Here is a 15,675-nt window from a genome sequence, read left to right as displayed (position 1 = left end):
CGCCGGGGACCAGCGGGGAGAGCACGGGTCCTCCGATGCCCATACCCTCCCTGCGCAGAAGGCTTCCATGCAGGGAGAGTAGGCGGAGACTAGGCGTCAAAGAACTTTTATGCTGGAAGAAGTTCAAGAAACGCCCACTGACGGATTCTGCCAGCGAATGAGACAGCCACGGGCGAGTGGCTGTCCAGACAGAAAGGGTTCACTCAGGCAACCCACCCAGGTGTGGCGCCGATTTACGCACGAGCAACCCCTAGAACCATTACAACTACTGTTTCATAGAATTCTTCGTCAGCGTGGTGGGAGGATATAGAATTGCTTCATAAACCCATCTTATTTCGAATGAATGTATGTAAATTAAAATAGTCACTACGTTAATCCATGAGCACTGTGCCCTGGCATTTGATATTTTCATTTACATACATCCATTCGAAATAAGATGGGTTTATGAAGGACTTGTTATGGTTTGAAGGAACTGTATAACAGATTGTCTATTGCGTATGAGCCAACAGTGCGACGCGGCAGCTAAAAAAGCCAATGCAATTCTGGGCTGCATCAATAGGAGTATAGCATCTAGATCAAGGGAAGTAATAGTGCCACTGTATTCTGCTCTGGTCAGACCTCACCTGGAGTACTGTGTCCAGTTCTGGGCACCACAGTTCAAGAAGGACACTGACAAACTGGAACGTGTCCAGAGGAGGGCAACCAAAATGGTCAAAGGCCTGGAATCAATGCCTTATGAGGAACGGCTAAGGGAGCTGGGCATGTTTAGCCTGGAGAAGAGGAGGTTAAGGGGTGATATGATAGCCATGTTCAAATATATAAAAGGATGTCACCTAGAGGAGGGAGAAAGGTTGTTTTCTGCTGCTCCAGAGAAGCGGACACGGAGCAATGGATCCAAACTACAAGAAAGAAGATTCCACCTAAACATTAGGAAGAACTTCCTGACAATAAGAGCTGTTTGACAGTGGAATTTGCTGCCAAGGAGTGTGGTGGAGTCTCCTTCTTTGGAGGTCTTTAAGCAGAGGCTTGACAACCATATGTCAGGAGTGCTCTGATGATGTTTCCTGCTTGGCAGGGGGTTGGACTCGATGGCCCTTGTGGTCTCTTCCAACTCTATGATTCTATGTACATGGTCATCATGTTGCCTAGACATTGGTGACATTCTCTTTGCAGCACAGGGGTTTGTTCAGTCCAGGGGTCAGCCAGGACTTGGTGTTATGCGCCCAGGCTCTGAACCATCTTCAAGGGCAGCCCCACACTTAGCACCTTGCAGTAGCCTAACCCAGACGTCAGCAGAGCGTGCAGAGAAGGGATGTTAGGCTATCGGCAGGTCATTACCTGAGCATCGGCCAACATCACGTCTTTGATCTGGGGTAGACCGCTAGCTTCCCCGTTCTCCATTCGGATGTAGTGTACTTGGTAGCCGCGAATCTGCCCGTGCTGGCGGTTCTGGAGCGGCGAGCGCCAGGACACTTGGATGGCGGTTGAATTCAGAACCTCCACTTCCACTTTGCGTGGCGGGGCACTGGGCACTGGAAGAGAGGAAAAGGAAGGAGCCAGAGGAACAGAGAGAGAGACAGAGAGAAGGTGCGTGTTTCAGCTTTAACACAGGAAATTCACACGACGTCCAAAGCATCCAGGGTTCAAAGGACCTGAGATAGGCTTCTTTGCCATTTAGCCCAATTTTGTTTTCCACGCAAACACAGCGGTTCAGGACTGTCAGTTCCCAAAGGTGTAGGATTGAGCCTTATGAGTGAGTTGCAACCTCTCCCTTATATCTAAAGGCACTAGTCCTCATGGTTCTCAAAGCTTGGGCCTCCAGCAGTTGTTGGGACTACCACTATCCCCAACCACTGGTCCTGCTACGTAGTGCCGCGGGCTGCCTGGATGCAAAGGAGGGGTGGGAGGCACCAGTTGGGGAACCCCCAAGGGAAGAAGGCTCAGAGCCCAGAAGATTGGCAGGAGAAGGTGGTGTTGGAAGCTGGAAGAGGCAACAGGCTTTAGTGAGCAGGAAGAGGCCGGGGCAGAGAGCAGTCCAGACTCAGCGTAGGGGGACCAGGAGACAGACATGAGGCAGGCTCCTTCCTGCTGTGACCAGCTACCCTCTCCGCTGGTCTCCCAGAACCAGAAGAGGCATGAAAAGGGTGGAGCAGGGATAAATGAGGTAGAGAAGTCTCAGAATGCTGGGGAAGGACCCGAAGGCAGTGGCGGAGCTTCATGCTCCGGCACCGGGGGGTGGAGAGCAGCTGCGATGCCACCCCACCGGGATCGTGCTGCTGGGGGCACTGCGTGCCCCCTCCCCCCCTTCCTCTGCGGGCAGGCAGGGACCTTCAGTCCTAGCAACCGCCTCATAGGGGCTGAGTTGCTTTGCTCACTAGGCCTGGCTTCCTGGGCCAACCTCGTTTCCTTGAATATAGAGTTCACTGACACCAGGTGTTTCATTGCTGACCTGCTCCTGACTAGCTCCTGGCAGCTAAGGGTGATGGGAGTTGTAGTCCAAAAGCAGCTGGGGACCCAAGTTTGAGAAACAGTGGTCTACAATGAGTGGCCATTGGCTCATGTAAAGGTAAAGGGACCCCTGACCATTAGGTCCAGTTGTGGCCGACTCTGGGGTTGCGGCGCTCATCTCGCTTTATTGGCCGAGGGAGCCGGCGTACAGCTTCTGGGTCATGTGGCCAGCAGGACTAAGCCGCTTCTGGTGAACCAGAGCAGCGCACGGAAATGCCGTTTACCTTCCCGCCGGAGCAGTACCTATTTATCTACTTGCACTTTGACGTGCTTTCGAACTGCTAGGTTGGCAGGAGCAGGGACCGAGCAACGGGAGCTCACCCCGTCGCGGGGATTTGAACCGCCAACCGGAAGTCCTAGGCTCTGTGGTTTAACCCACAGCGCCACCCGCGTCCTGCTCATGTAGCCCAGTGCTATGATGACTAACGGTGGCTCTCCAGGGGCCGGTCACAGCCTAACCTGGAGCTGCCATGGTTGCTGAGAAACAAAAGCAGGATACTATTTCGGCTACCCAGAATCCTTGGTGAGTCAGTTAATCCCACTCTGCAAAGCAGCGGTTCTGGGTTCAAGGTGTGGCAGCTGTCAATATGGAAGAGGGAGCAAGCTTGCTTTTCTCCTGCTCTGGAGGAGGGTAGGACTCGAACCCACAGCTTCAAGTTATAAGAAAGGAGATTCTGACTTATATGACGAAGAGCTTTCTGACAACAAGAGCTGTTTGATAGTGGAATGGTCTCCCTTGGAAGGTGGTAGACTTTCCTTCCTTGGAAGTTTTTAGGCAGAGACAGGATGACCCTCTGTCATGGATGATTTAGTTGAGATTCCTGCATTGCAGGGGGTTAGACTAGATGTCCTTTGGGATGCCTTCCAACTCTACTATTCTATGATAGGTTATGTAGGAAGACTCAAGGTCCATCAAATAAACATTTAAATACTTCAGTGTAATATAATAATAATAATGAATTTTTATTTATACTCCGCCCTTCCCGGTTCAAAAACCGGGCTCAGGGCGGCTAACAACAAATTTAAAACACTTAATTATAAAAGCAGCATGAAATACAGTATAAAAAACATGAATAACAATAAAATCCAAAAATCAATTTTGGGGAAATAATATAGTACAGCATCAATTTTTAAAATTTATTTTCAGAATACGGATAGATATCTTTTCAAAATCAAGCACTAGTAGGCATTGTTGGTTTTCATTTTTAAATGTATTTCTTGTGAATTAAAAAAATCTGGTGTGGCGCAAGCCTCTTTTTAAAAAAAAAATTTTGGAAGTGTGGCCCAGGGGGAAAAGTTTGACAACCGTTGCCATAAAGCATTGTTCTTCTTCTTATTAAATTTATTATCCCCACCAGAAGTGGAAGGTCCCAGGGCAGGCTGCAACAACTGAAAATTCAGAATTAAAAACAGTTAAAAACGGACGGCAGCCAGAGGGAGAGTGGGGCAGGGTTGCTAGAATCGCAGAACCGGAGAGCTGGGAGGGGTTCAAGGGTCATCTAGACCAACCCCCCGCAATGTGGGAATCACAGACAGAGGTGGGCCTTCAAAACACTCGTCCCAGGAATCAAAGAGGCACAAGTTCAGCATTTGCCGAAAGCAAATTGGGCTGCAAAGAACGGTGCATGGCGAAGAAGCCAGATCCGGCTGCCTTTTTGCGGGACCGTAGAATCGTAGATTTGGAAGGGAACCTCAAAGGCCATCTAGTCTAACCCCCTGCAGCTGGGCACAGTCAACAAAGGGAATTATTTTTGCCGAGGGACAGCCCCCCGCCCCCCCGAACACTGCGCTGACGGACTAAAACGCCACAATGTGGAGATAAAAGAATACAGTGGTGCCTCGCAAGACGAAAAGAATCCGTTCCGCGCGTCTCTTCGTCTAGCAGTTTTTTCGTCTTGCGAAGCAACCCCATTAGTGGATTAGCGCTATTAGCGGCTATTAAAGGCTTAAGGGATTAGCGGATTAGCTGCTAAAAGGCTATTAGCGGTTTAGCGGATTAGAAAAAGGGGGTGGGGAGCGGAAAAAAATCGCAAGAATCGCAAGACATTTTCGTCTTGCGAAGCAAGCCCATAGAGAAATTCGTCCTGCGAAGCGCATTGAAAAACGGAAAACCCTTTCGTCTAGCGGGTTTTCCGTCTTGCGAGGCATTCGTCTTGCGGGGCACCACTGTATCTCAAACAAAGCAGCGATAGAGTCCTTAAATCCTAACACAGGTCTTGTCTCTCTCTCTCTTTTTAAAATTTTTCCAGAAGCTCCTGCGCTGTAATTGGTTTATCTTACTACATTACAGACATGGCTTCGGGTGCTCAGTCTTTGGCAGAAGAAAGTGGGATATTTACGGCCCTCTAAAACAAAGAAAGTGCCACTAGGAATTAATTAAGGGCTTATCGAACGCCCAACCCACGGTGGGAGAAACAGTGGCGTAGCGTGGGGGGGTGCAGGGGGGGCCGGCCGCAACATCTGGGGGGTAGCGTTAGGGGGCGCAAATCCACGGGTTAGGGGGCGCAAATTACTTGCCTTGCCCCGGGTGCTGACAACCCACGCTACGCCACTGGTCCATGGGACTCTGTAATTGGTTTATGTTACTACATTACAGACATGGCTTCGGGTGCTCAGTCTTTGGCAGAAAGTGGGATATTTACGGCCGTGGGTTGGGCGTTCGATATGCCCTTAATTAATTCCTAGTGGCACTTTCTCGCCACAGGGGAGAAAGGCAGGGAGGGAGAGGCTGGCTGTTGCACCTCTGGGCGAGTGCTCCGGCACCCCCTCTTTCCAATACATATTCACTCGGAGCAGGGAGGTCCCCTTGCCAGGGTGAGACCAGATGCAGGTGGAATTATTCTAAGAGAGTTGTGTCTCTGCATGAGTCCCTGCTCCGGGCTAATCTCATGCAGAAATAAAGGGGAGGAGGTTCTTCGGAGGGAGCTAAGCCCTCAATCACACACCACTGGAAAGTAGATTTTTATTTTTACAGGGGAGCAAGTGTGAAGTTTGCACCTGTCCCGTAAGGGGATCGGACCTGCAGCCTTAGCTGTTATCACCACCGTGGTCTCACCAACCGTTTGTCTATTGCCTGCCCTTCACCTTAAGGTCCCAGGGCAGGTTACAACGTTAAAACACAACATTACAAAGCAGCTTAAAGTGAATTACAATGAGAAGAGAGTAAGTTGGGGCCCAAAAGGCAGAGGGAGGTCTTCGGCATTCTCTGCAAGCTCTACAATGAAGGTGCCAGGCGCAGCTCTGAATGCAGCGAGTTCCACGGCTAGCTTAGGGGCTGCCACAGAGAAGGCCCTGTCCCCCTGGGCTGCCACTCTAAGGAACAACCAAGAGCCCCCTCCCCACTGTTGATCTCAGCACCTGAGAGGCTACGTGGCGGCCTTTCAGATATTTTATTTTATTTTATTTTATTTTAGTGTTCTGTTGGAAGCAGCCCAGAGTGGCTGGGGAAACCCAGCGAGGTGGGCGGAGTATAAATAATAAATTATTATTATTATTATTATTATTATTATTATTATTATTATTTGCGGCCCAAGTCGTCGAGGGCTTTAAAGACCAACACGAACACCTCAAACTGGGCTTGGAAATAAACCAGCATGTTTTAAAAAGCGAACTACACATTTGTATTTGCAACCCAACCACTCTGGTTGGGTTGTATTTGCCCCAGCCACTCTGCGAGGCTGCATTTCAGACTGACGTTTCCGGGTCGCCTTCAAGGGCGGCCCCCTGTAGAGCGAATTGCGGTAGCCCAGCCTGGAAGTTACCAGGAAGAGCGATGGAGAGTGCATAGGTTTGGGAAACCCTGCCTTAAAAGGCTCCTTATAGCTCTGTTTGGGACACCCTGCCCAGGGCTGTCTTAAGCATATGCAGCGCCGCAGGTGCAAAGATCTGCCCGGCGGACCCCCCTCCAGGTTGCCCAGGCCCAGGCACACAGGAGCGCGGCCACCTCAGGGTCTCGCTGACTCAGTTGCCCCCGAACTTGCGGCGCAGAGCCACCCGCAGTAGCAGAGCCTCCGACTGACGGCAATTTGGAAACAGTGGCTCATGTTCTCCTGTCCAGTCCCCTTTATAAAGATCTGAGATCATTACCCCACTCTTACTTGCCATCCCAGGCCGCCCATCTGTGGCCACATTGTTCTTCCTTTGTGCATTTTCTTTGTGCGTTTTAACTGTGTTAATGTTGTATTTTAATCTTGTTTTTAAGTTGTATTCATTCAACTCGTTTTTATTATTGGTTGTTAGCAGCCCTGAGCCTGGCCTTGGCTGGGGAGGGCGGGGTATAAATACAGTGGTGCCCCGCATGACGAATGCTTCGGAAGACGAAAAACTCGCAAGACGAAAGAGTTTTTCGTTTTCTGAGTTGCTTCACAAGACGGATTTCCCTATGGGCCTGCTTTGCAAGACGAAATGTCTTGCGCCTTCTTTTTTAAGCCGCCAATGCATTCCTATGGGAAACCGTCAATACACAGTCGTGCTTCGCAAGACAAAAAAACTCGCAGAACGAAAAAACTCGAAGAACGAATTAATTTCGTCTTGCGAGGCACCACTGTAAATTATTATTATTATTATTATTATTATTATTTATCAGATCAAAATGATCAGACAACAGCAATGGTTGCTAGGTTTATCGAGGGTGCAATGAGATTAAGGGCCACTATCTGAATGATAATCTTGGTCACTTGAATGCCCTTTTTACCCAGTGTTGTCTTTTTAATTGTATATATTGCTTGTTTTATGTTGCTATGGCCGTTGGCTAATGCAAATAAAGTTTATCTATCTATCTATCTATTCTGGGCCCCGGACTCTGGGCCTGGCGCCCGGGTGCCCTGCACCCAGTGGCATAGCGTGGGGGGGTGCAGGGGGGGCGGCCGCACCGGGCGCAACATCTGGGGGGGGGGGCGCTCGCACTCGCAGCTCTCTGCCCCTACCTGGCTCACTCACTCTCTCTCACTGCAGTGCTGGCTGTGCGAATCCGATCCGAGCTGCCAGGTCGCCGCCCACTGTGGAGGGGGGGGGTGCCAGGCGTGCGGTGCAGTGAGAGAGCGAGGGACTATCTGGGGGAGGGTCAGTGCAGCGGGGGGGCACAAATTACTTGCCTTGCCCCGGGTGCTGACAACCCACGCTATGCCACTGCCTGCACCCTTAGCACCTATGGGTAAGACAGCCGTGACCCTGCCCTCCCTCCTTGCCACACCCAACATTTCTGGCCTAATTCTCCAGGAGGCTCAACAGAGAAGCGGAGGAACTAATTACCGTCTTCGTCGGTACGGACGATGACCGGTGAGCTTTCTGGCCCGGGTCCCACCATCGTGTGCGCCACCACAGTGATCCGGTATTCGGTCCACTTCTCCAGCGATTCCAGGAGGATCTGATTGGTGCTTGCGTGAATGTTGGTCACCTCTCTCGGCTCCGTGTCCTCTGAGTCCAGGGCTCGGTAGCGAACGCTATATCCATTCAAGACGCCATTTTGGCTCTCGGCTGGAGGGGGCCGCCAACTTACCAGAATGGCCGTGGATCTGGTGCTGACACATTTTACGTCTCGAGGGGGGGCGGACGGTTCTGTTGTTGGGTGGGAGGAGGGAAGAAGGGAGCAGTAGGGGAAGTTCGGGGCAGGGCGGGGGCGGCGGGGGAAGGGGAGAGGTATTGGGGACAGCGGGGGGGGGGTCGGGTCGGGAAAACAACAAAAGATGGGGAAGGGGGAAAAAAGAAAAACAGGAAAAATGATAACAAAAAAATCTAAAACGAAACGTACGAAAATTTGGCTTAGGAGGACAAAATTTAAAAGGGGGGAGAAATTAAAAAAAAGAAAAGAAACGGACTTCTGCTCCCTTTAAATAAATAAATAAAGACGAACAAAAACGAACAAAGCCAAAATTGCAACAGAAACAAAGCAAGGGAGGGTCTTGCGATGCGAATTGTACAAAGCAAAATAAGTGGCTTGCACAGATAGGCAAAGGTCTCTTCTCAACTGCTCGTAAGAATCTATCTAGGGCCAAATTTGCACTGTGTGCTTCTAGTGCTATGACGCCGCTTTGAGCACCCAAACAATTCTGGGATCTGTAATTGGTTCAGGGTGCTGTGAGTTCTTAGGACAGCCATAGGCAAACTCCGGTCGGGGATGATGGGAATTGTAGTCGCAAACTGGAGGACCGGAGTTTGCCTATGGCTGTCCTAAGAACTCACCGATTACAGATCCCAGGATTCTTTGAGGGGAAAGCCGCGACTGTTTAAAGCGGCAGCACAGAGTTTTGCAGTGTGAATGTGGCCAAGCTCAACAGCCAGAATTACTCATCTACGTGGATTTGGGAGAAGGGGAGATAGCGTCCCCCTTCCCCACGCCGGAAGAGATCGTGCCCATTTTTAATAGGAAAACACATTTCGGCAGGCGGTGCTGCTTACTCCCGAGTAGCTCTGCTGCTTTGGGGGAAGACGTGGCCTTTATCTGCAAAAGACTAGTTGGAGGCCGCAGCAACTTTTTCTTCCCCGCTTCCCGGCTGCCAATTCCCATACCCCAGGGAAGAACTGCAAAGCGGGTCCCTCCAATTGGGTGCTGCACAGAAGCATAGCAAGCTGCTTTGCGTCTCTGCAACATCTGGCGCAGGGCGGACTACACCGACTGGCAGAAGCTCTGCCCTATTTCAGGCAGGCAGCGTCCCCAGTCCTAACTGGAGATGATGGGCGCTGAACCTGGGGACTTCCGCATGCAAAGACTGTGCTCTACCACGGAACTGCGGTCCTCCTGTAAGTGTAAGGTTCTAGTCCAGGGGTCTGCAACCTAAGGCCCGTGGGCCAGAAGCGGCCCACGAGCCGCCCCCAAACCGAGCTGGGCTGCACTAAACCGGTGCAGGGGAGTTGCTTCCGCAGCGCCGAAAATTGCGCCTGCACAGATGTTGAAAATCACAGGATCCGGCCCACAGAGGGTTCACTGCGGGACCGATCCGGCCCAGGCAAGATAAACCTTGCTGACCCTTGTTCTAGTCCTCATGGTTCTGAGTGGAGCTGGCATATACAGGAAACTGCCTTAAAGTACCGTATTTTTTGCTCTATAGGACTCACTTTTTCCCTCCTGAAAAGTAAGGGGAAATGTGTGTGCGTCTTATGGAGTGAATGCAGGCTGCGCAGCTATCCCAGAAGCCAGAACAGCAAGAGGGATTGCTCCTTTCACTGTGCAGTGATCCCTCTTGCTGTTCTGGTTTCTGAGATTCAGAATATTTTTTTTCTTGTTTTCTTCCTCCAAAAACCAGGTGCGGCTTGTGGTCTGGTGCGTCTTATAGAGCGAAAAATACGGTAAGTCAGATCATTGTCCCATTGGGATCTCTAAAGTGGTGGCTAGCACTGGAGGAGCTGTCCCGAAGTTCCAGGCATTGGACATTCTCAGCCCTACCAGCAGATGCCTGACCCCGGGACTTTGTGCATGCAAAACAGATGCTCTGTCGCTGACCCACGGCGGTCCTCGCCCCCCCCCTTCCTCTTGCTGAACACCTGCTCAAAAGGGGTTTTGGAGGGCTCGCTGCAAGCGAGCAAGCAATTCCTTCCAGGTCTGATATGCAAACGGAGTTAAAGTCCCCCAGTTGCCAAAGAGCTGCAGTGCTCACGGCGTAAAGATTTGCTGGAAGAACAAGGGAGTCTTTCATAAGGCACCTCTCTTCACGCTGGGGTTACGGTGCTAATTTTGCATGGCAATTTTGCATTTTCTTCTTTCTTCCCCCCAAAGTTGTTCAAATATGGGGAGAACAGCCTACCCTGTTTCAACGGGGGGGGGGGGAATCAGGAGGGTCTTCCTGGAGCGACAGAAGGGTCATAGCCAACTAAGCTCTACTTGCGAGTAGGCCCACCGAAATTAACAGGCCTAAGTAAACTGCATCCATTAATTTCAATGGGTCACCTCTGACTTACGCTGGAGAGGTCTACTCTGAAAATGAGTACACACACACAGCGTCAATCAGTTATCACTTGTGGATCCATCCTTCTGATTTTGCTCTCCTCCTAAATTTATGCCTCAAATCTCCCAGGTGGGAATACAGCTGTTGGGTTGCTGGAATAACAATTAGAACCAGGATTTCAATGAATATTGAGGTTAAGCAAAACTAAACAGAAAGTTGGCTGTGCTAGACACACATCCACCGGGCTTTGTTACAAAGCTGCTTTCGTGATACAGAAGAGAGTTGAGTTCTGAATTCGGAGACGATATTCTCATCTTCTCCCCCCTCCACCCCCCAAATTCTGGCACTGCTCCAGCTTGCGATCTTAACTGCCCCGTTCTTCCCCTTGAGTTGTAGGGTTGGTTTCCCCAACCCAAAACAAAAATAAATAAAACAACGCTTCCATTAATTCGGATGAGACATTTTTTTGGTACTGCAAAGCTGCAGTGCTCTAGATCGGGACTGCGGAGGGAGAGGGGCAAAGTTTTTCTACTTTGCAAATCAGGGCTGCAATCCAAATGGAGGTTTCTTAAATTAGCCAAGGGGTGGGTGTACCTGTAACTAAGTACAGTCATACCTCAGGTTACAGACGCTTCAGGTTGCGTTTTTTTGGGTTGCGGACCACCGAAACCCGGAAGTACCGGAACAGGTTATTTCTGGGTTTCGGCGGTCGCACATGCGCAGAAGCGCCAAATCGCAACCCGCGTGTGTGCAGGCGTGCCGCTGCGGGTTGCGAACGTGAATCCCACACAGATCACGTTCGTAACCCGAGTGTCCGCTGTACGCTATTAAGGTCACAAGCAGCCTAGGCTAGCTGTCTTTTATCCTCCAAAACCAACTCTAGATAGAGGCCACTGTGAGTTTTGGGGAGGTGCATTTTGGGGCCTCATCTCCCTTCTTCCCCCCACCCTCGCAAGCTTCCACAGACCTTCACAGCATAGTGGGCACACCCAGGCCTTAGAGCTTTTTTATTAGAGCACCGCTTTGTGAGTAAAAAAAGTCCAAGCAACTTGCTAAACAGCCCAGCAGCAACCCCTGGATTAATGTTCTTCCAACACACCAGACATTCAAAAGAAAGCTGGGGGGTGGCATGGGGGGGGGGAGACGGTACTAAAAAGCAAACGGCAAGCTTGGGGCAGCAACAGAAAATTAGTAACGAAAGCAAGTCGCTGCATTAAAGGGGGGACAAATTCAAAAGAAGGGAAATAATGATTGTAACAAAATAAAATAATAATAATAATAATCTCTCTAGTTATACAAAAAAAGTATAAATCAAGTACTTCCAGAGTCCTCGTAGTCTGTTTTACCTACCTTCCGCGCATCGGCTAACTTTATAAGACTTTCTTACGAGAGTGCTAGGGTCGCTTGGTACGGCGGAGGCCAGACCGCACTCCTGGTGGGTTTCTAAGGCATTCCTCCAATGCTCTGCCTCCTCAAAAGAACCAGACACTAACTCACTTGATGCCCCCACCATCTGGGCCTTTCTCAAAGACAGCCCTCGTCAGCAGGGGGACGGTGCCGTCGTATGGCAGGAGACACTCCCGTCCTGACCGGGATTCGAACTCAGGGCCTTATGCGTCCTCTTCAGAACAGTTTCCGTTTCCTCCTCGGCCTCTTGGTTTTGCACTGCAGCGATAAACGCAGATCTCTGCGTGTTGCCTTTCGGCTAGGTCTACTATTTTCTGTGGCGCGGGCAAATGGTTTGGAGAACTCCAACGCATTATCCTGGAGCGACTCCGAATTGTGTTTTCCTTTCTACAGGGCAGAACTGGCGTCCTGTTGTCTTTAAACTGAAGCACCTACCGTATTTTCCGCTCTATAGGACGCACCGGACCATAGGACGTGGAGAACAGGGGCGAAAAAATTCTCCCCCTCTCTGCTCAGCACCCCTTCAGCGAAGCGGCAGGAGAAACGGAGCCCCTTCCATTTCTCCTCCCGCTTCGCTGAAGGGGCGCTGCGCAGAGAGGGAAAACTGTGCAGCGCCTCTCCAGCGAAGCCTGGAGAGCAAGAGGGGTCAGTGCGCACCGATCCCTCTCGCTCTCCTGGCTTCAGGCGGCTATCCGCAAGCCTTCCGAGCGCAGCGGGAACTCCTGCTGTGCTCCGAACGCTTGCGGATAGCTGCCTGAAGCCCCCGGAGCGAGGCTTTAGAAGCCTCCGCAGAGCAGTGGGGTGAAGGCACCCCGCTGAGGCTTTGCGCAGCTAACCCCAAGCTAGAACCGTGAGACGGAGCACTGCGCAGCGAGACGGAGCGCTGCACAGCGCTCCCTCTCCCTGTTTTGGCTTTGGGCTTAGCCGCTCAGCCTGCATTTGCTCTATAGGACGCACACACATTTCCCCTTAATTTTTGGAGGGGAAAAAGTGCGTCCTATAGAGCGAAAAATACGGTAAATTGCTTAGCTTCGGAATATGCAGAATAACTCATCCTTTGTGTTTTCCCTGCGCCTTTTCTCCAGCGAACCTGGGAGCTCACCTGCAGCGCCCTTCTCACCCGCCTTTTGCTCTGATCATGGAGAAGACTAAAAGCGGCTGCTCTCGTGTGCCAACTCTGGCTCTTTCAACTGCCTGTAACCACGGGACGGTTCTTCAGCTAAAACTTTCCAGAAACCCATTGCAGAGTCAGGCCTGGCCTCAGCTACCCAACTTCTTCCCCCCTTTTTTCCTGTTTGCATTCTGAGCCAACCCCCCCCCCCCGCCAGCCAGTACCAAAAAAAGAGTAAAGCCCAGCCCAGGTCCAAAATAATGTTTTATAAAACTAAAAGCAGAGTGCAGAGTTTCTTTGGCTGTACTGCTATTCCAGAGGATGTCCCTGCTCACTCACCCCTCTAAGAGCTCCGAGAGGAAGACCCGGTGTGCGTGTGCATGTGTGAACGCCCGCCCTTCCTTAGAGGGGCAGGGAAACAGGTGAGGAGACAGGGGACTTCCTCCTGTTCCAAGCAAAGCAGGGGAGGCAGAAGAACCACGGCTCCTACTTGTCTGGACCGCATCGTCTGCGCAGGAGGACCCCCGGAGGGGTTTCATGGCCTTTCCATCACAATCCAGCCCAACCTGTGCAAGTCCAGGGGTGTCTGTCTGCATGTGTGCGCTGCATGAGAGACGGAGGACGCAGGAGGTTGGAGCGAGGTCAGAACTTTGGAGAGCGCTCCGAAAAAAGCCTTCGCCCACCTCCAACTCACTTGTCCTGCGCCTCTTTCCTCCCCCCACCCCCCGTGGGGTTTCCCGAAGGCCGCCAGGAGTAGGGGAGCGTGCCCAGAGCTGCGTGGAGCGTGGCCGAGGTGTGCCGAGCATGCGGGAATGGTAACAGGTTGGGCTGTATTTGCGAATCCGCTTGAGACCAGCCAGTACTCACCTTCTGCGGCTGCTTTCACGCGGCCTTAAAAGATGACTGTCCAGGCCTCAAGAATTGGGCCCCTTCACTGAGTTGCCATGTACCAAATGCAAAGTGGCTTTACTTGTTGGTTGGTTGTTGTTTGTTTTTAACCCTTTAGGTACCATAGACTTTGCATACATCTGTTCGATGTCACTGGCTTATTCTATGCACAGAAAGGGGGTGTGTGTGCAAGCTTGCAACTCTTTAAGAGTTCTAAATCGCAAAGACAAACTTTTCTCCCCTTAAATGTGTTTTCAACAGAGTCAAAAGCTCTGGAGGGGTGGGGCGGGGGCTCTCTCTTCATCCCACCCTCAGTGTTTCCCTACAAATCTGTCCCGTGCACTTTGCACGCCAGTGAAAGTCCTCTGAATGGGTTAGCGCTTCCCAAAAATACTGAAAAGAAATTGTTGTTGTTGTTGTTGTTATTTCTAAGGGAACCAATCGCTCAGCTAGAGCAAAGCCCAAATCTGTCACTTTTACTGTTGGGTTAGAAAAATGGCAGCATATCCTCCAATAATCACTGATTTGGTTTCCTTTTTGGAAAAAAATATTTTTTAGGTGCCTCCCAGCCAATTTTCTTTTCGTTCCACTAGATTTTCCTCCAGGTGTCCTACAGTCTATTGTCTCTGGTACTTGAAGAGTTAAAGGCAGAATTCTTTCGCAAGATCAAAAAATAATACTTTACCTTTAGTTTAATGGATTTTTTTTTAAACAAAAAAACGGGTTTTTGATGCTCGGGAACGCCACCTTGGCGGAGTAGCGCGGAAAATGGTGCGGCGGGATGTGCTGGCATGCGGGGGGAGGATGGTTTGGGGGGGGGGTTAGGGAAAGGGAATATTGCCGAAACCATGCACACTTGTGTGTGAAAAGCTGAGACGGAGGAGAATCGCAGGCAGGGGGCGAGGGAAAGAAAAGAGAAGCATGCAATCAGAGAGAGAGAGAGACAGAATAAGAAAAAGGTGTATCCGTATTGAAGCTTTATCCTGGCTTCTCGTAAGGCCAGAGGCTTTAGCATCAAACCACAATTCCGGGAAGGTTTTCTTGGAAATCCAGCACAGTCCTGGCGTTTGGTACAGCGGTTTCCAAAGTGGGGGGTGGGATTATCCATTGGGGTGCGAATTGGCAAGGGGCCAGCAGTAAGGCACTGGAGAATACCAGACTTTGAAAAGCTGGCATCCCTGGATCAAGATACTTGGAGACAACAAAGGTAAAGGGTAAAGGGACCCCTGACAGTTAAGTCCAGTCGCAGACGACTCTGGGGTGCTCATCTCGCTTTACAGGCCGAGGGGAGCCGGTGTTTGTCCGCAGGCAGTTTTTCCGGGTCATGTGGCCAGCGCACGGAAATGCCGTTTACCTTCCTGCTGGAGTGGTACCTATTTATCTACTTGCACTCTGAGGTGCTTTCGAACTGCTAGGTTGGCAGGAGCTGGGACCGAGCAACGGGAGCTCACCCCGTCGTGGGGATTCGAACCGCCGACCTTCTGATCGGCAAGCCCGAGAGGCTCAGTGGTTTAGACCACAGCGCCACCCGCCTCTTCAAAGGGCTGTCCTATGGAAGATGGAGCAAGCTATAGTTTTCTCCAATGGCTTCAAGTTACAAGAAAGGAGATTTCAACTAAACATTAACATAGAATCATAGAGTTGGAAGAGACCACAAGGGCCATCGAGTCCAACCCCCTGCCAAGCAGGAAACACCATCAGAGCACTCCTGACATATGGTTGTCAAGCCTCTGCTTAAAGACCTCCAAAGAAGGAGACTCCACCACACTCCTTGGCAGCAAATTCCATTGTCGAACAGCTCTTACTGTCAGGAAGTTCTTCCTAATGTTTAGGTGGAATCTTCTTTCTTGTAGTTTGGATCCATTGCTCCGTGTCCGCTTC

The 15,675-nt window shown here is 50.9% G+C and overlaps 1 protein-coding gene across 12 annotated transcripts in view; it reads right to left on the bottom strand.

Moving 5' to 3' along the window:
- PTPRS (protein tyrosine phosphatase receptor type S) overlaps positions 1-15,675 on the bottom strand; it is a 187,857-nt gene that overhangs the window by 69,061 nt on the left and 103,121 nt on the right. For 8 of the 12 annotated variants that reach the window (XM_083421330.1, XM_083421337.1, XM_083421335.1 and 5 more), the window contains 2 exons: positions 7,759-8,064; positions 1,339-1,532 (listed from right to left, as the gene is read on the bottom strand). The exons of the other annotated variants lie outside the window; for them this stretch is intronic. In XM_083421330.1, the coding sequence (XP_083277456.1) occupies positions 1,339-1,532; positions 7,759-8,064 (500 nt within the window). The remainder of the gene's footprint in view (positions 1-1,338; positions 1,533-7,758; positions 8,065-15,675) is intronic. 12 annotated transcript variants of the gene reach the window in all.

Source organism: Podarcis tiliguerta, assembly GCF_965153285.1.
Source record: "Podarcis tiliguerta genome assembly, chromosome: 18".
In the NCBI taxonomy this organism is placed as follows: domain Eukaryota; kingdom Metazoa; phylum Chordata; class Lepidosauria; order Squamata; family Lacertidae; genus Podarcis; species Podarcis tiliguerta.
Note: the sequence above shows the minus strand (reverse complement) of the source record. Positions and strands in the feature narration are given on the sequence as shown.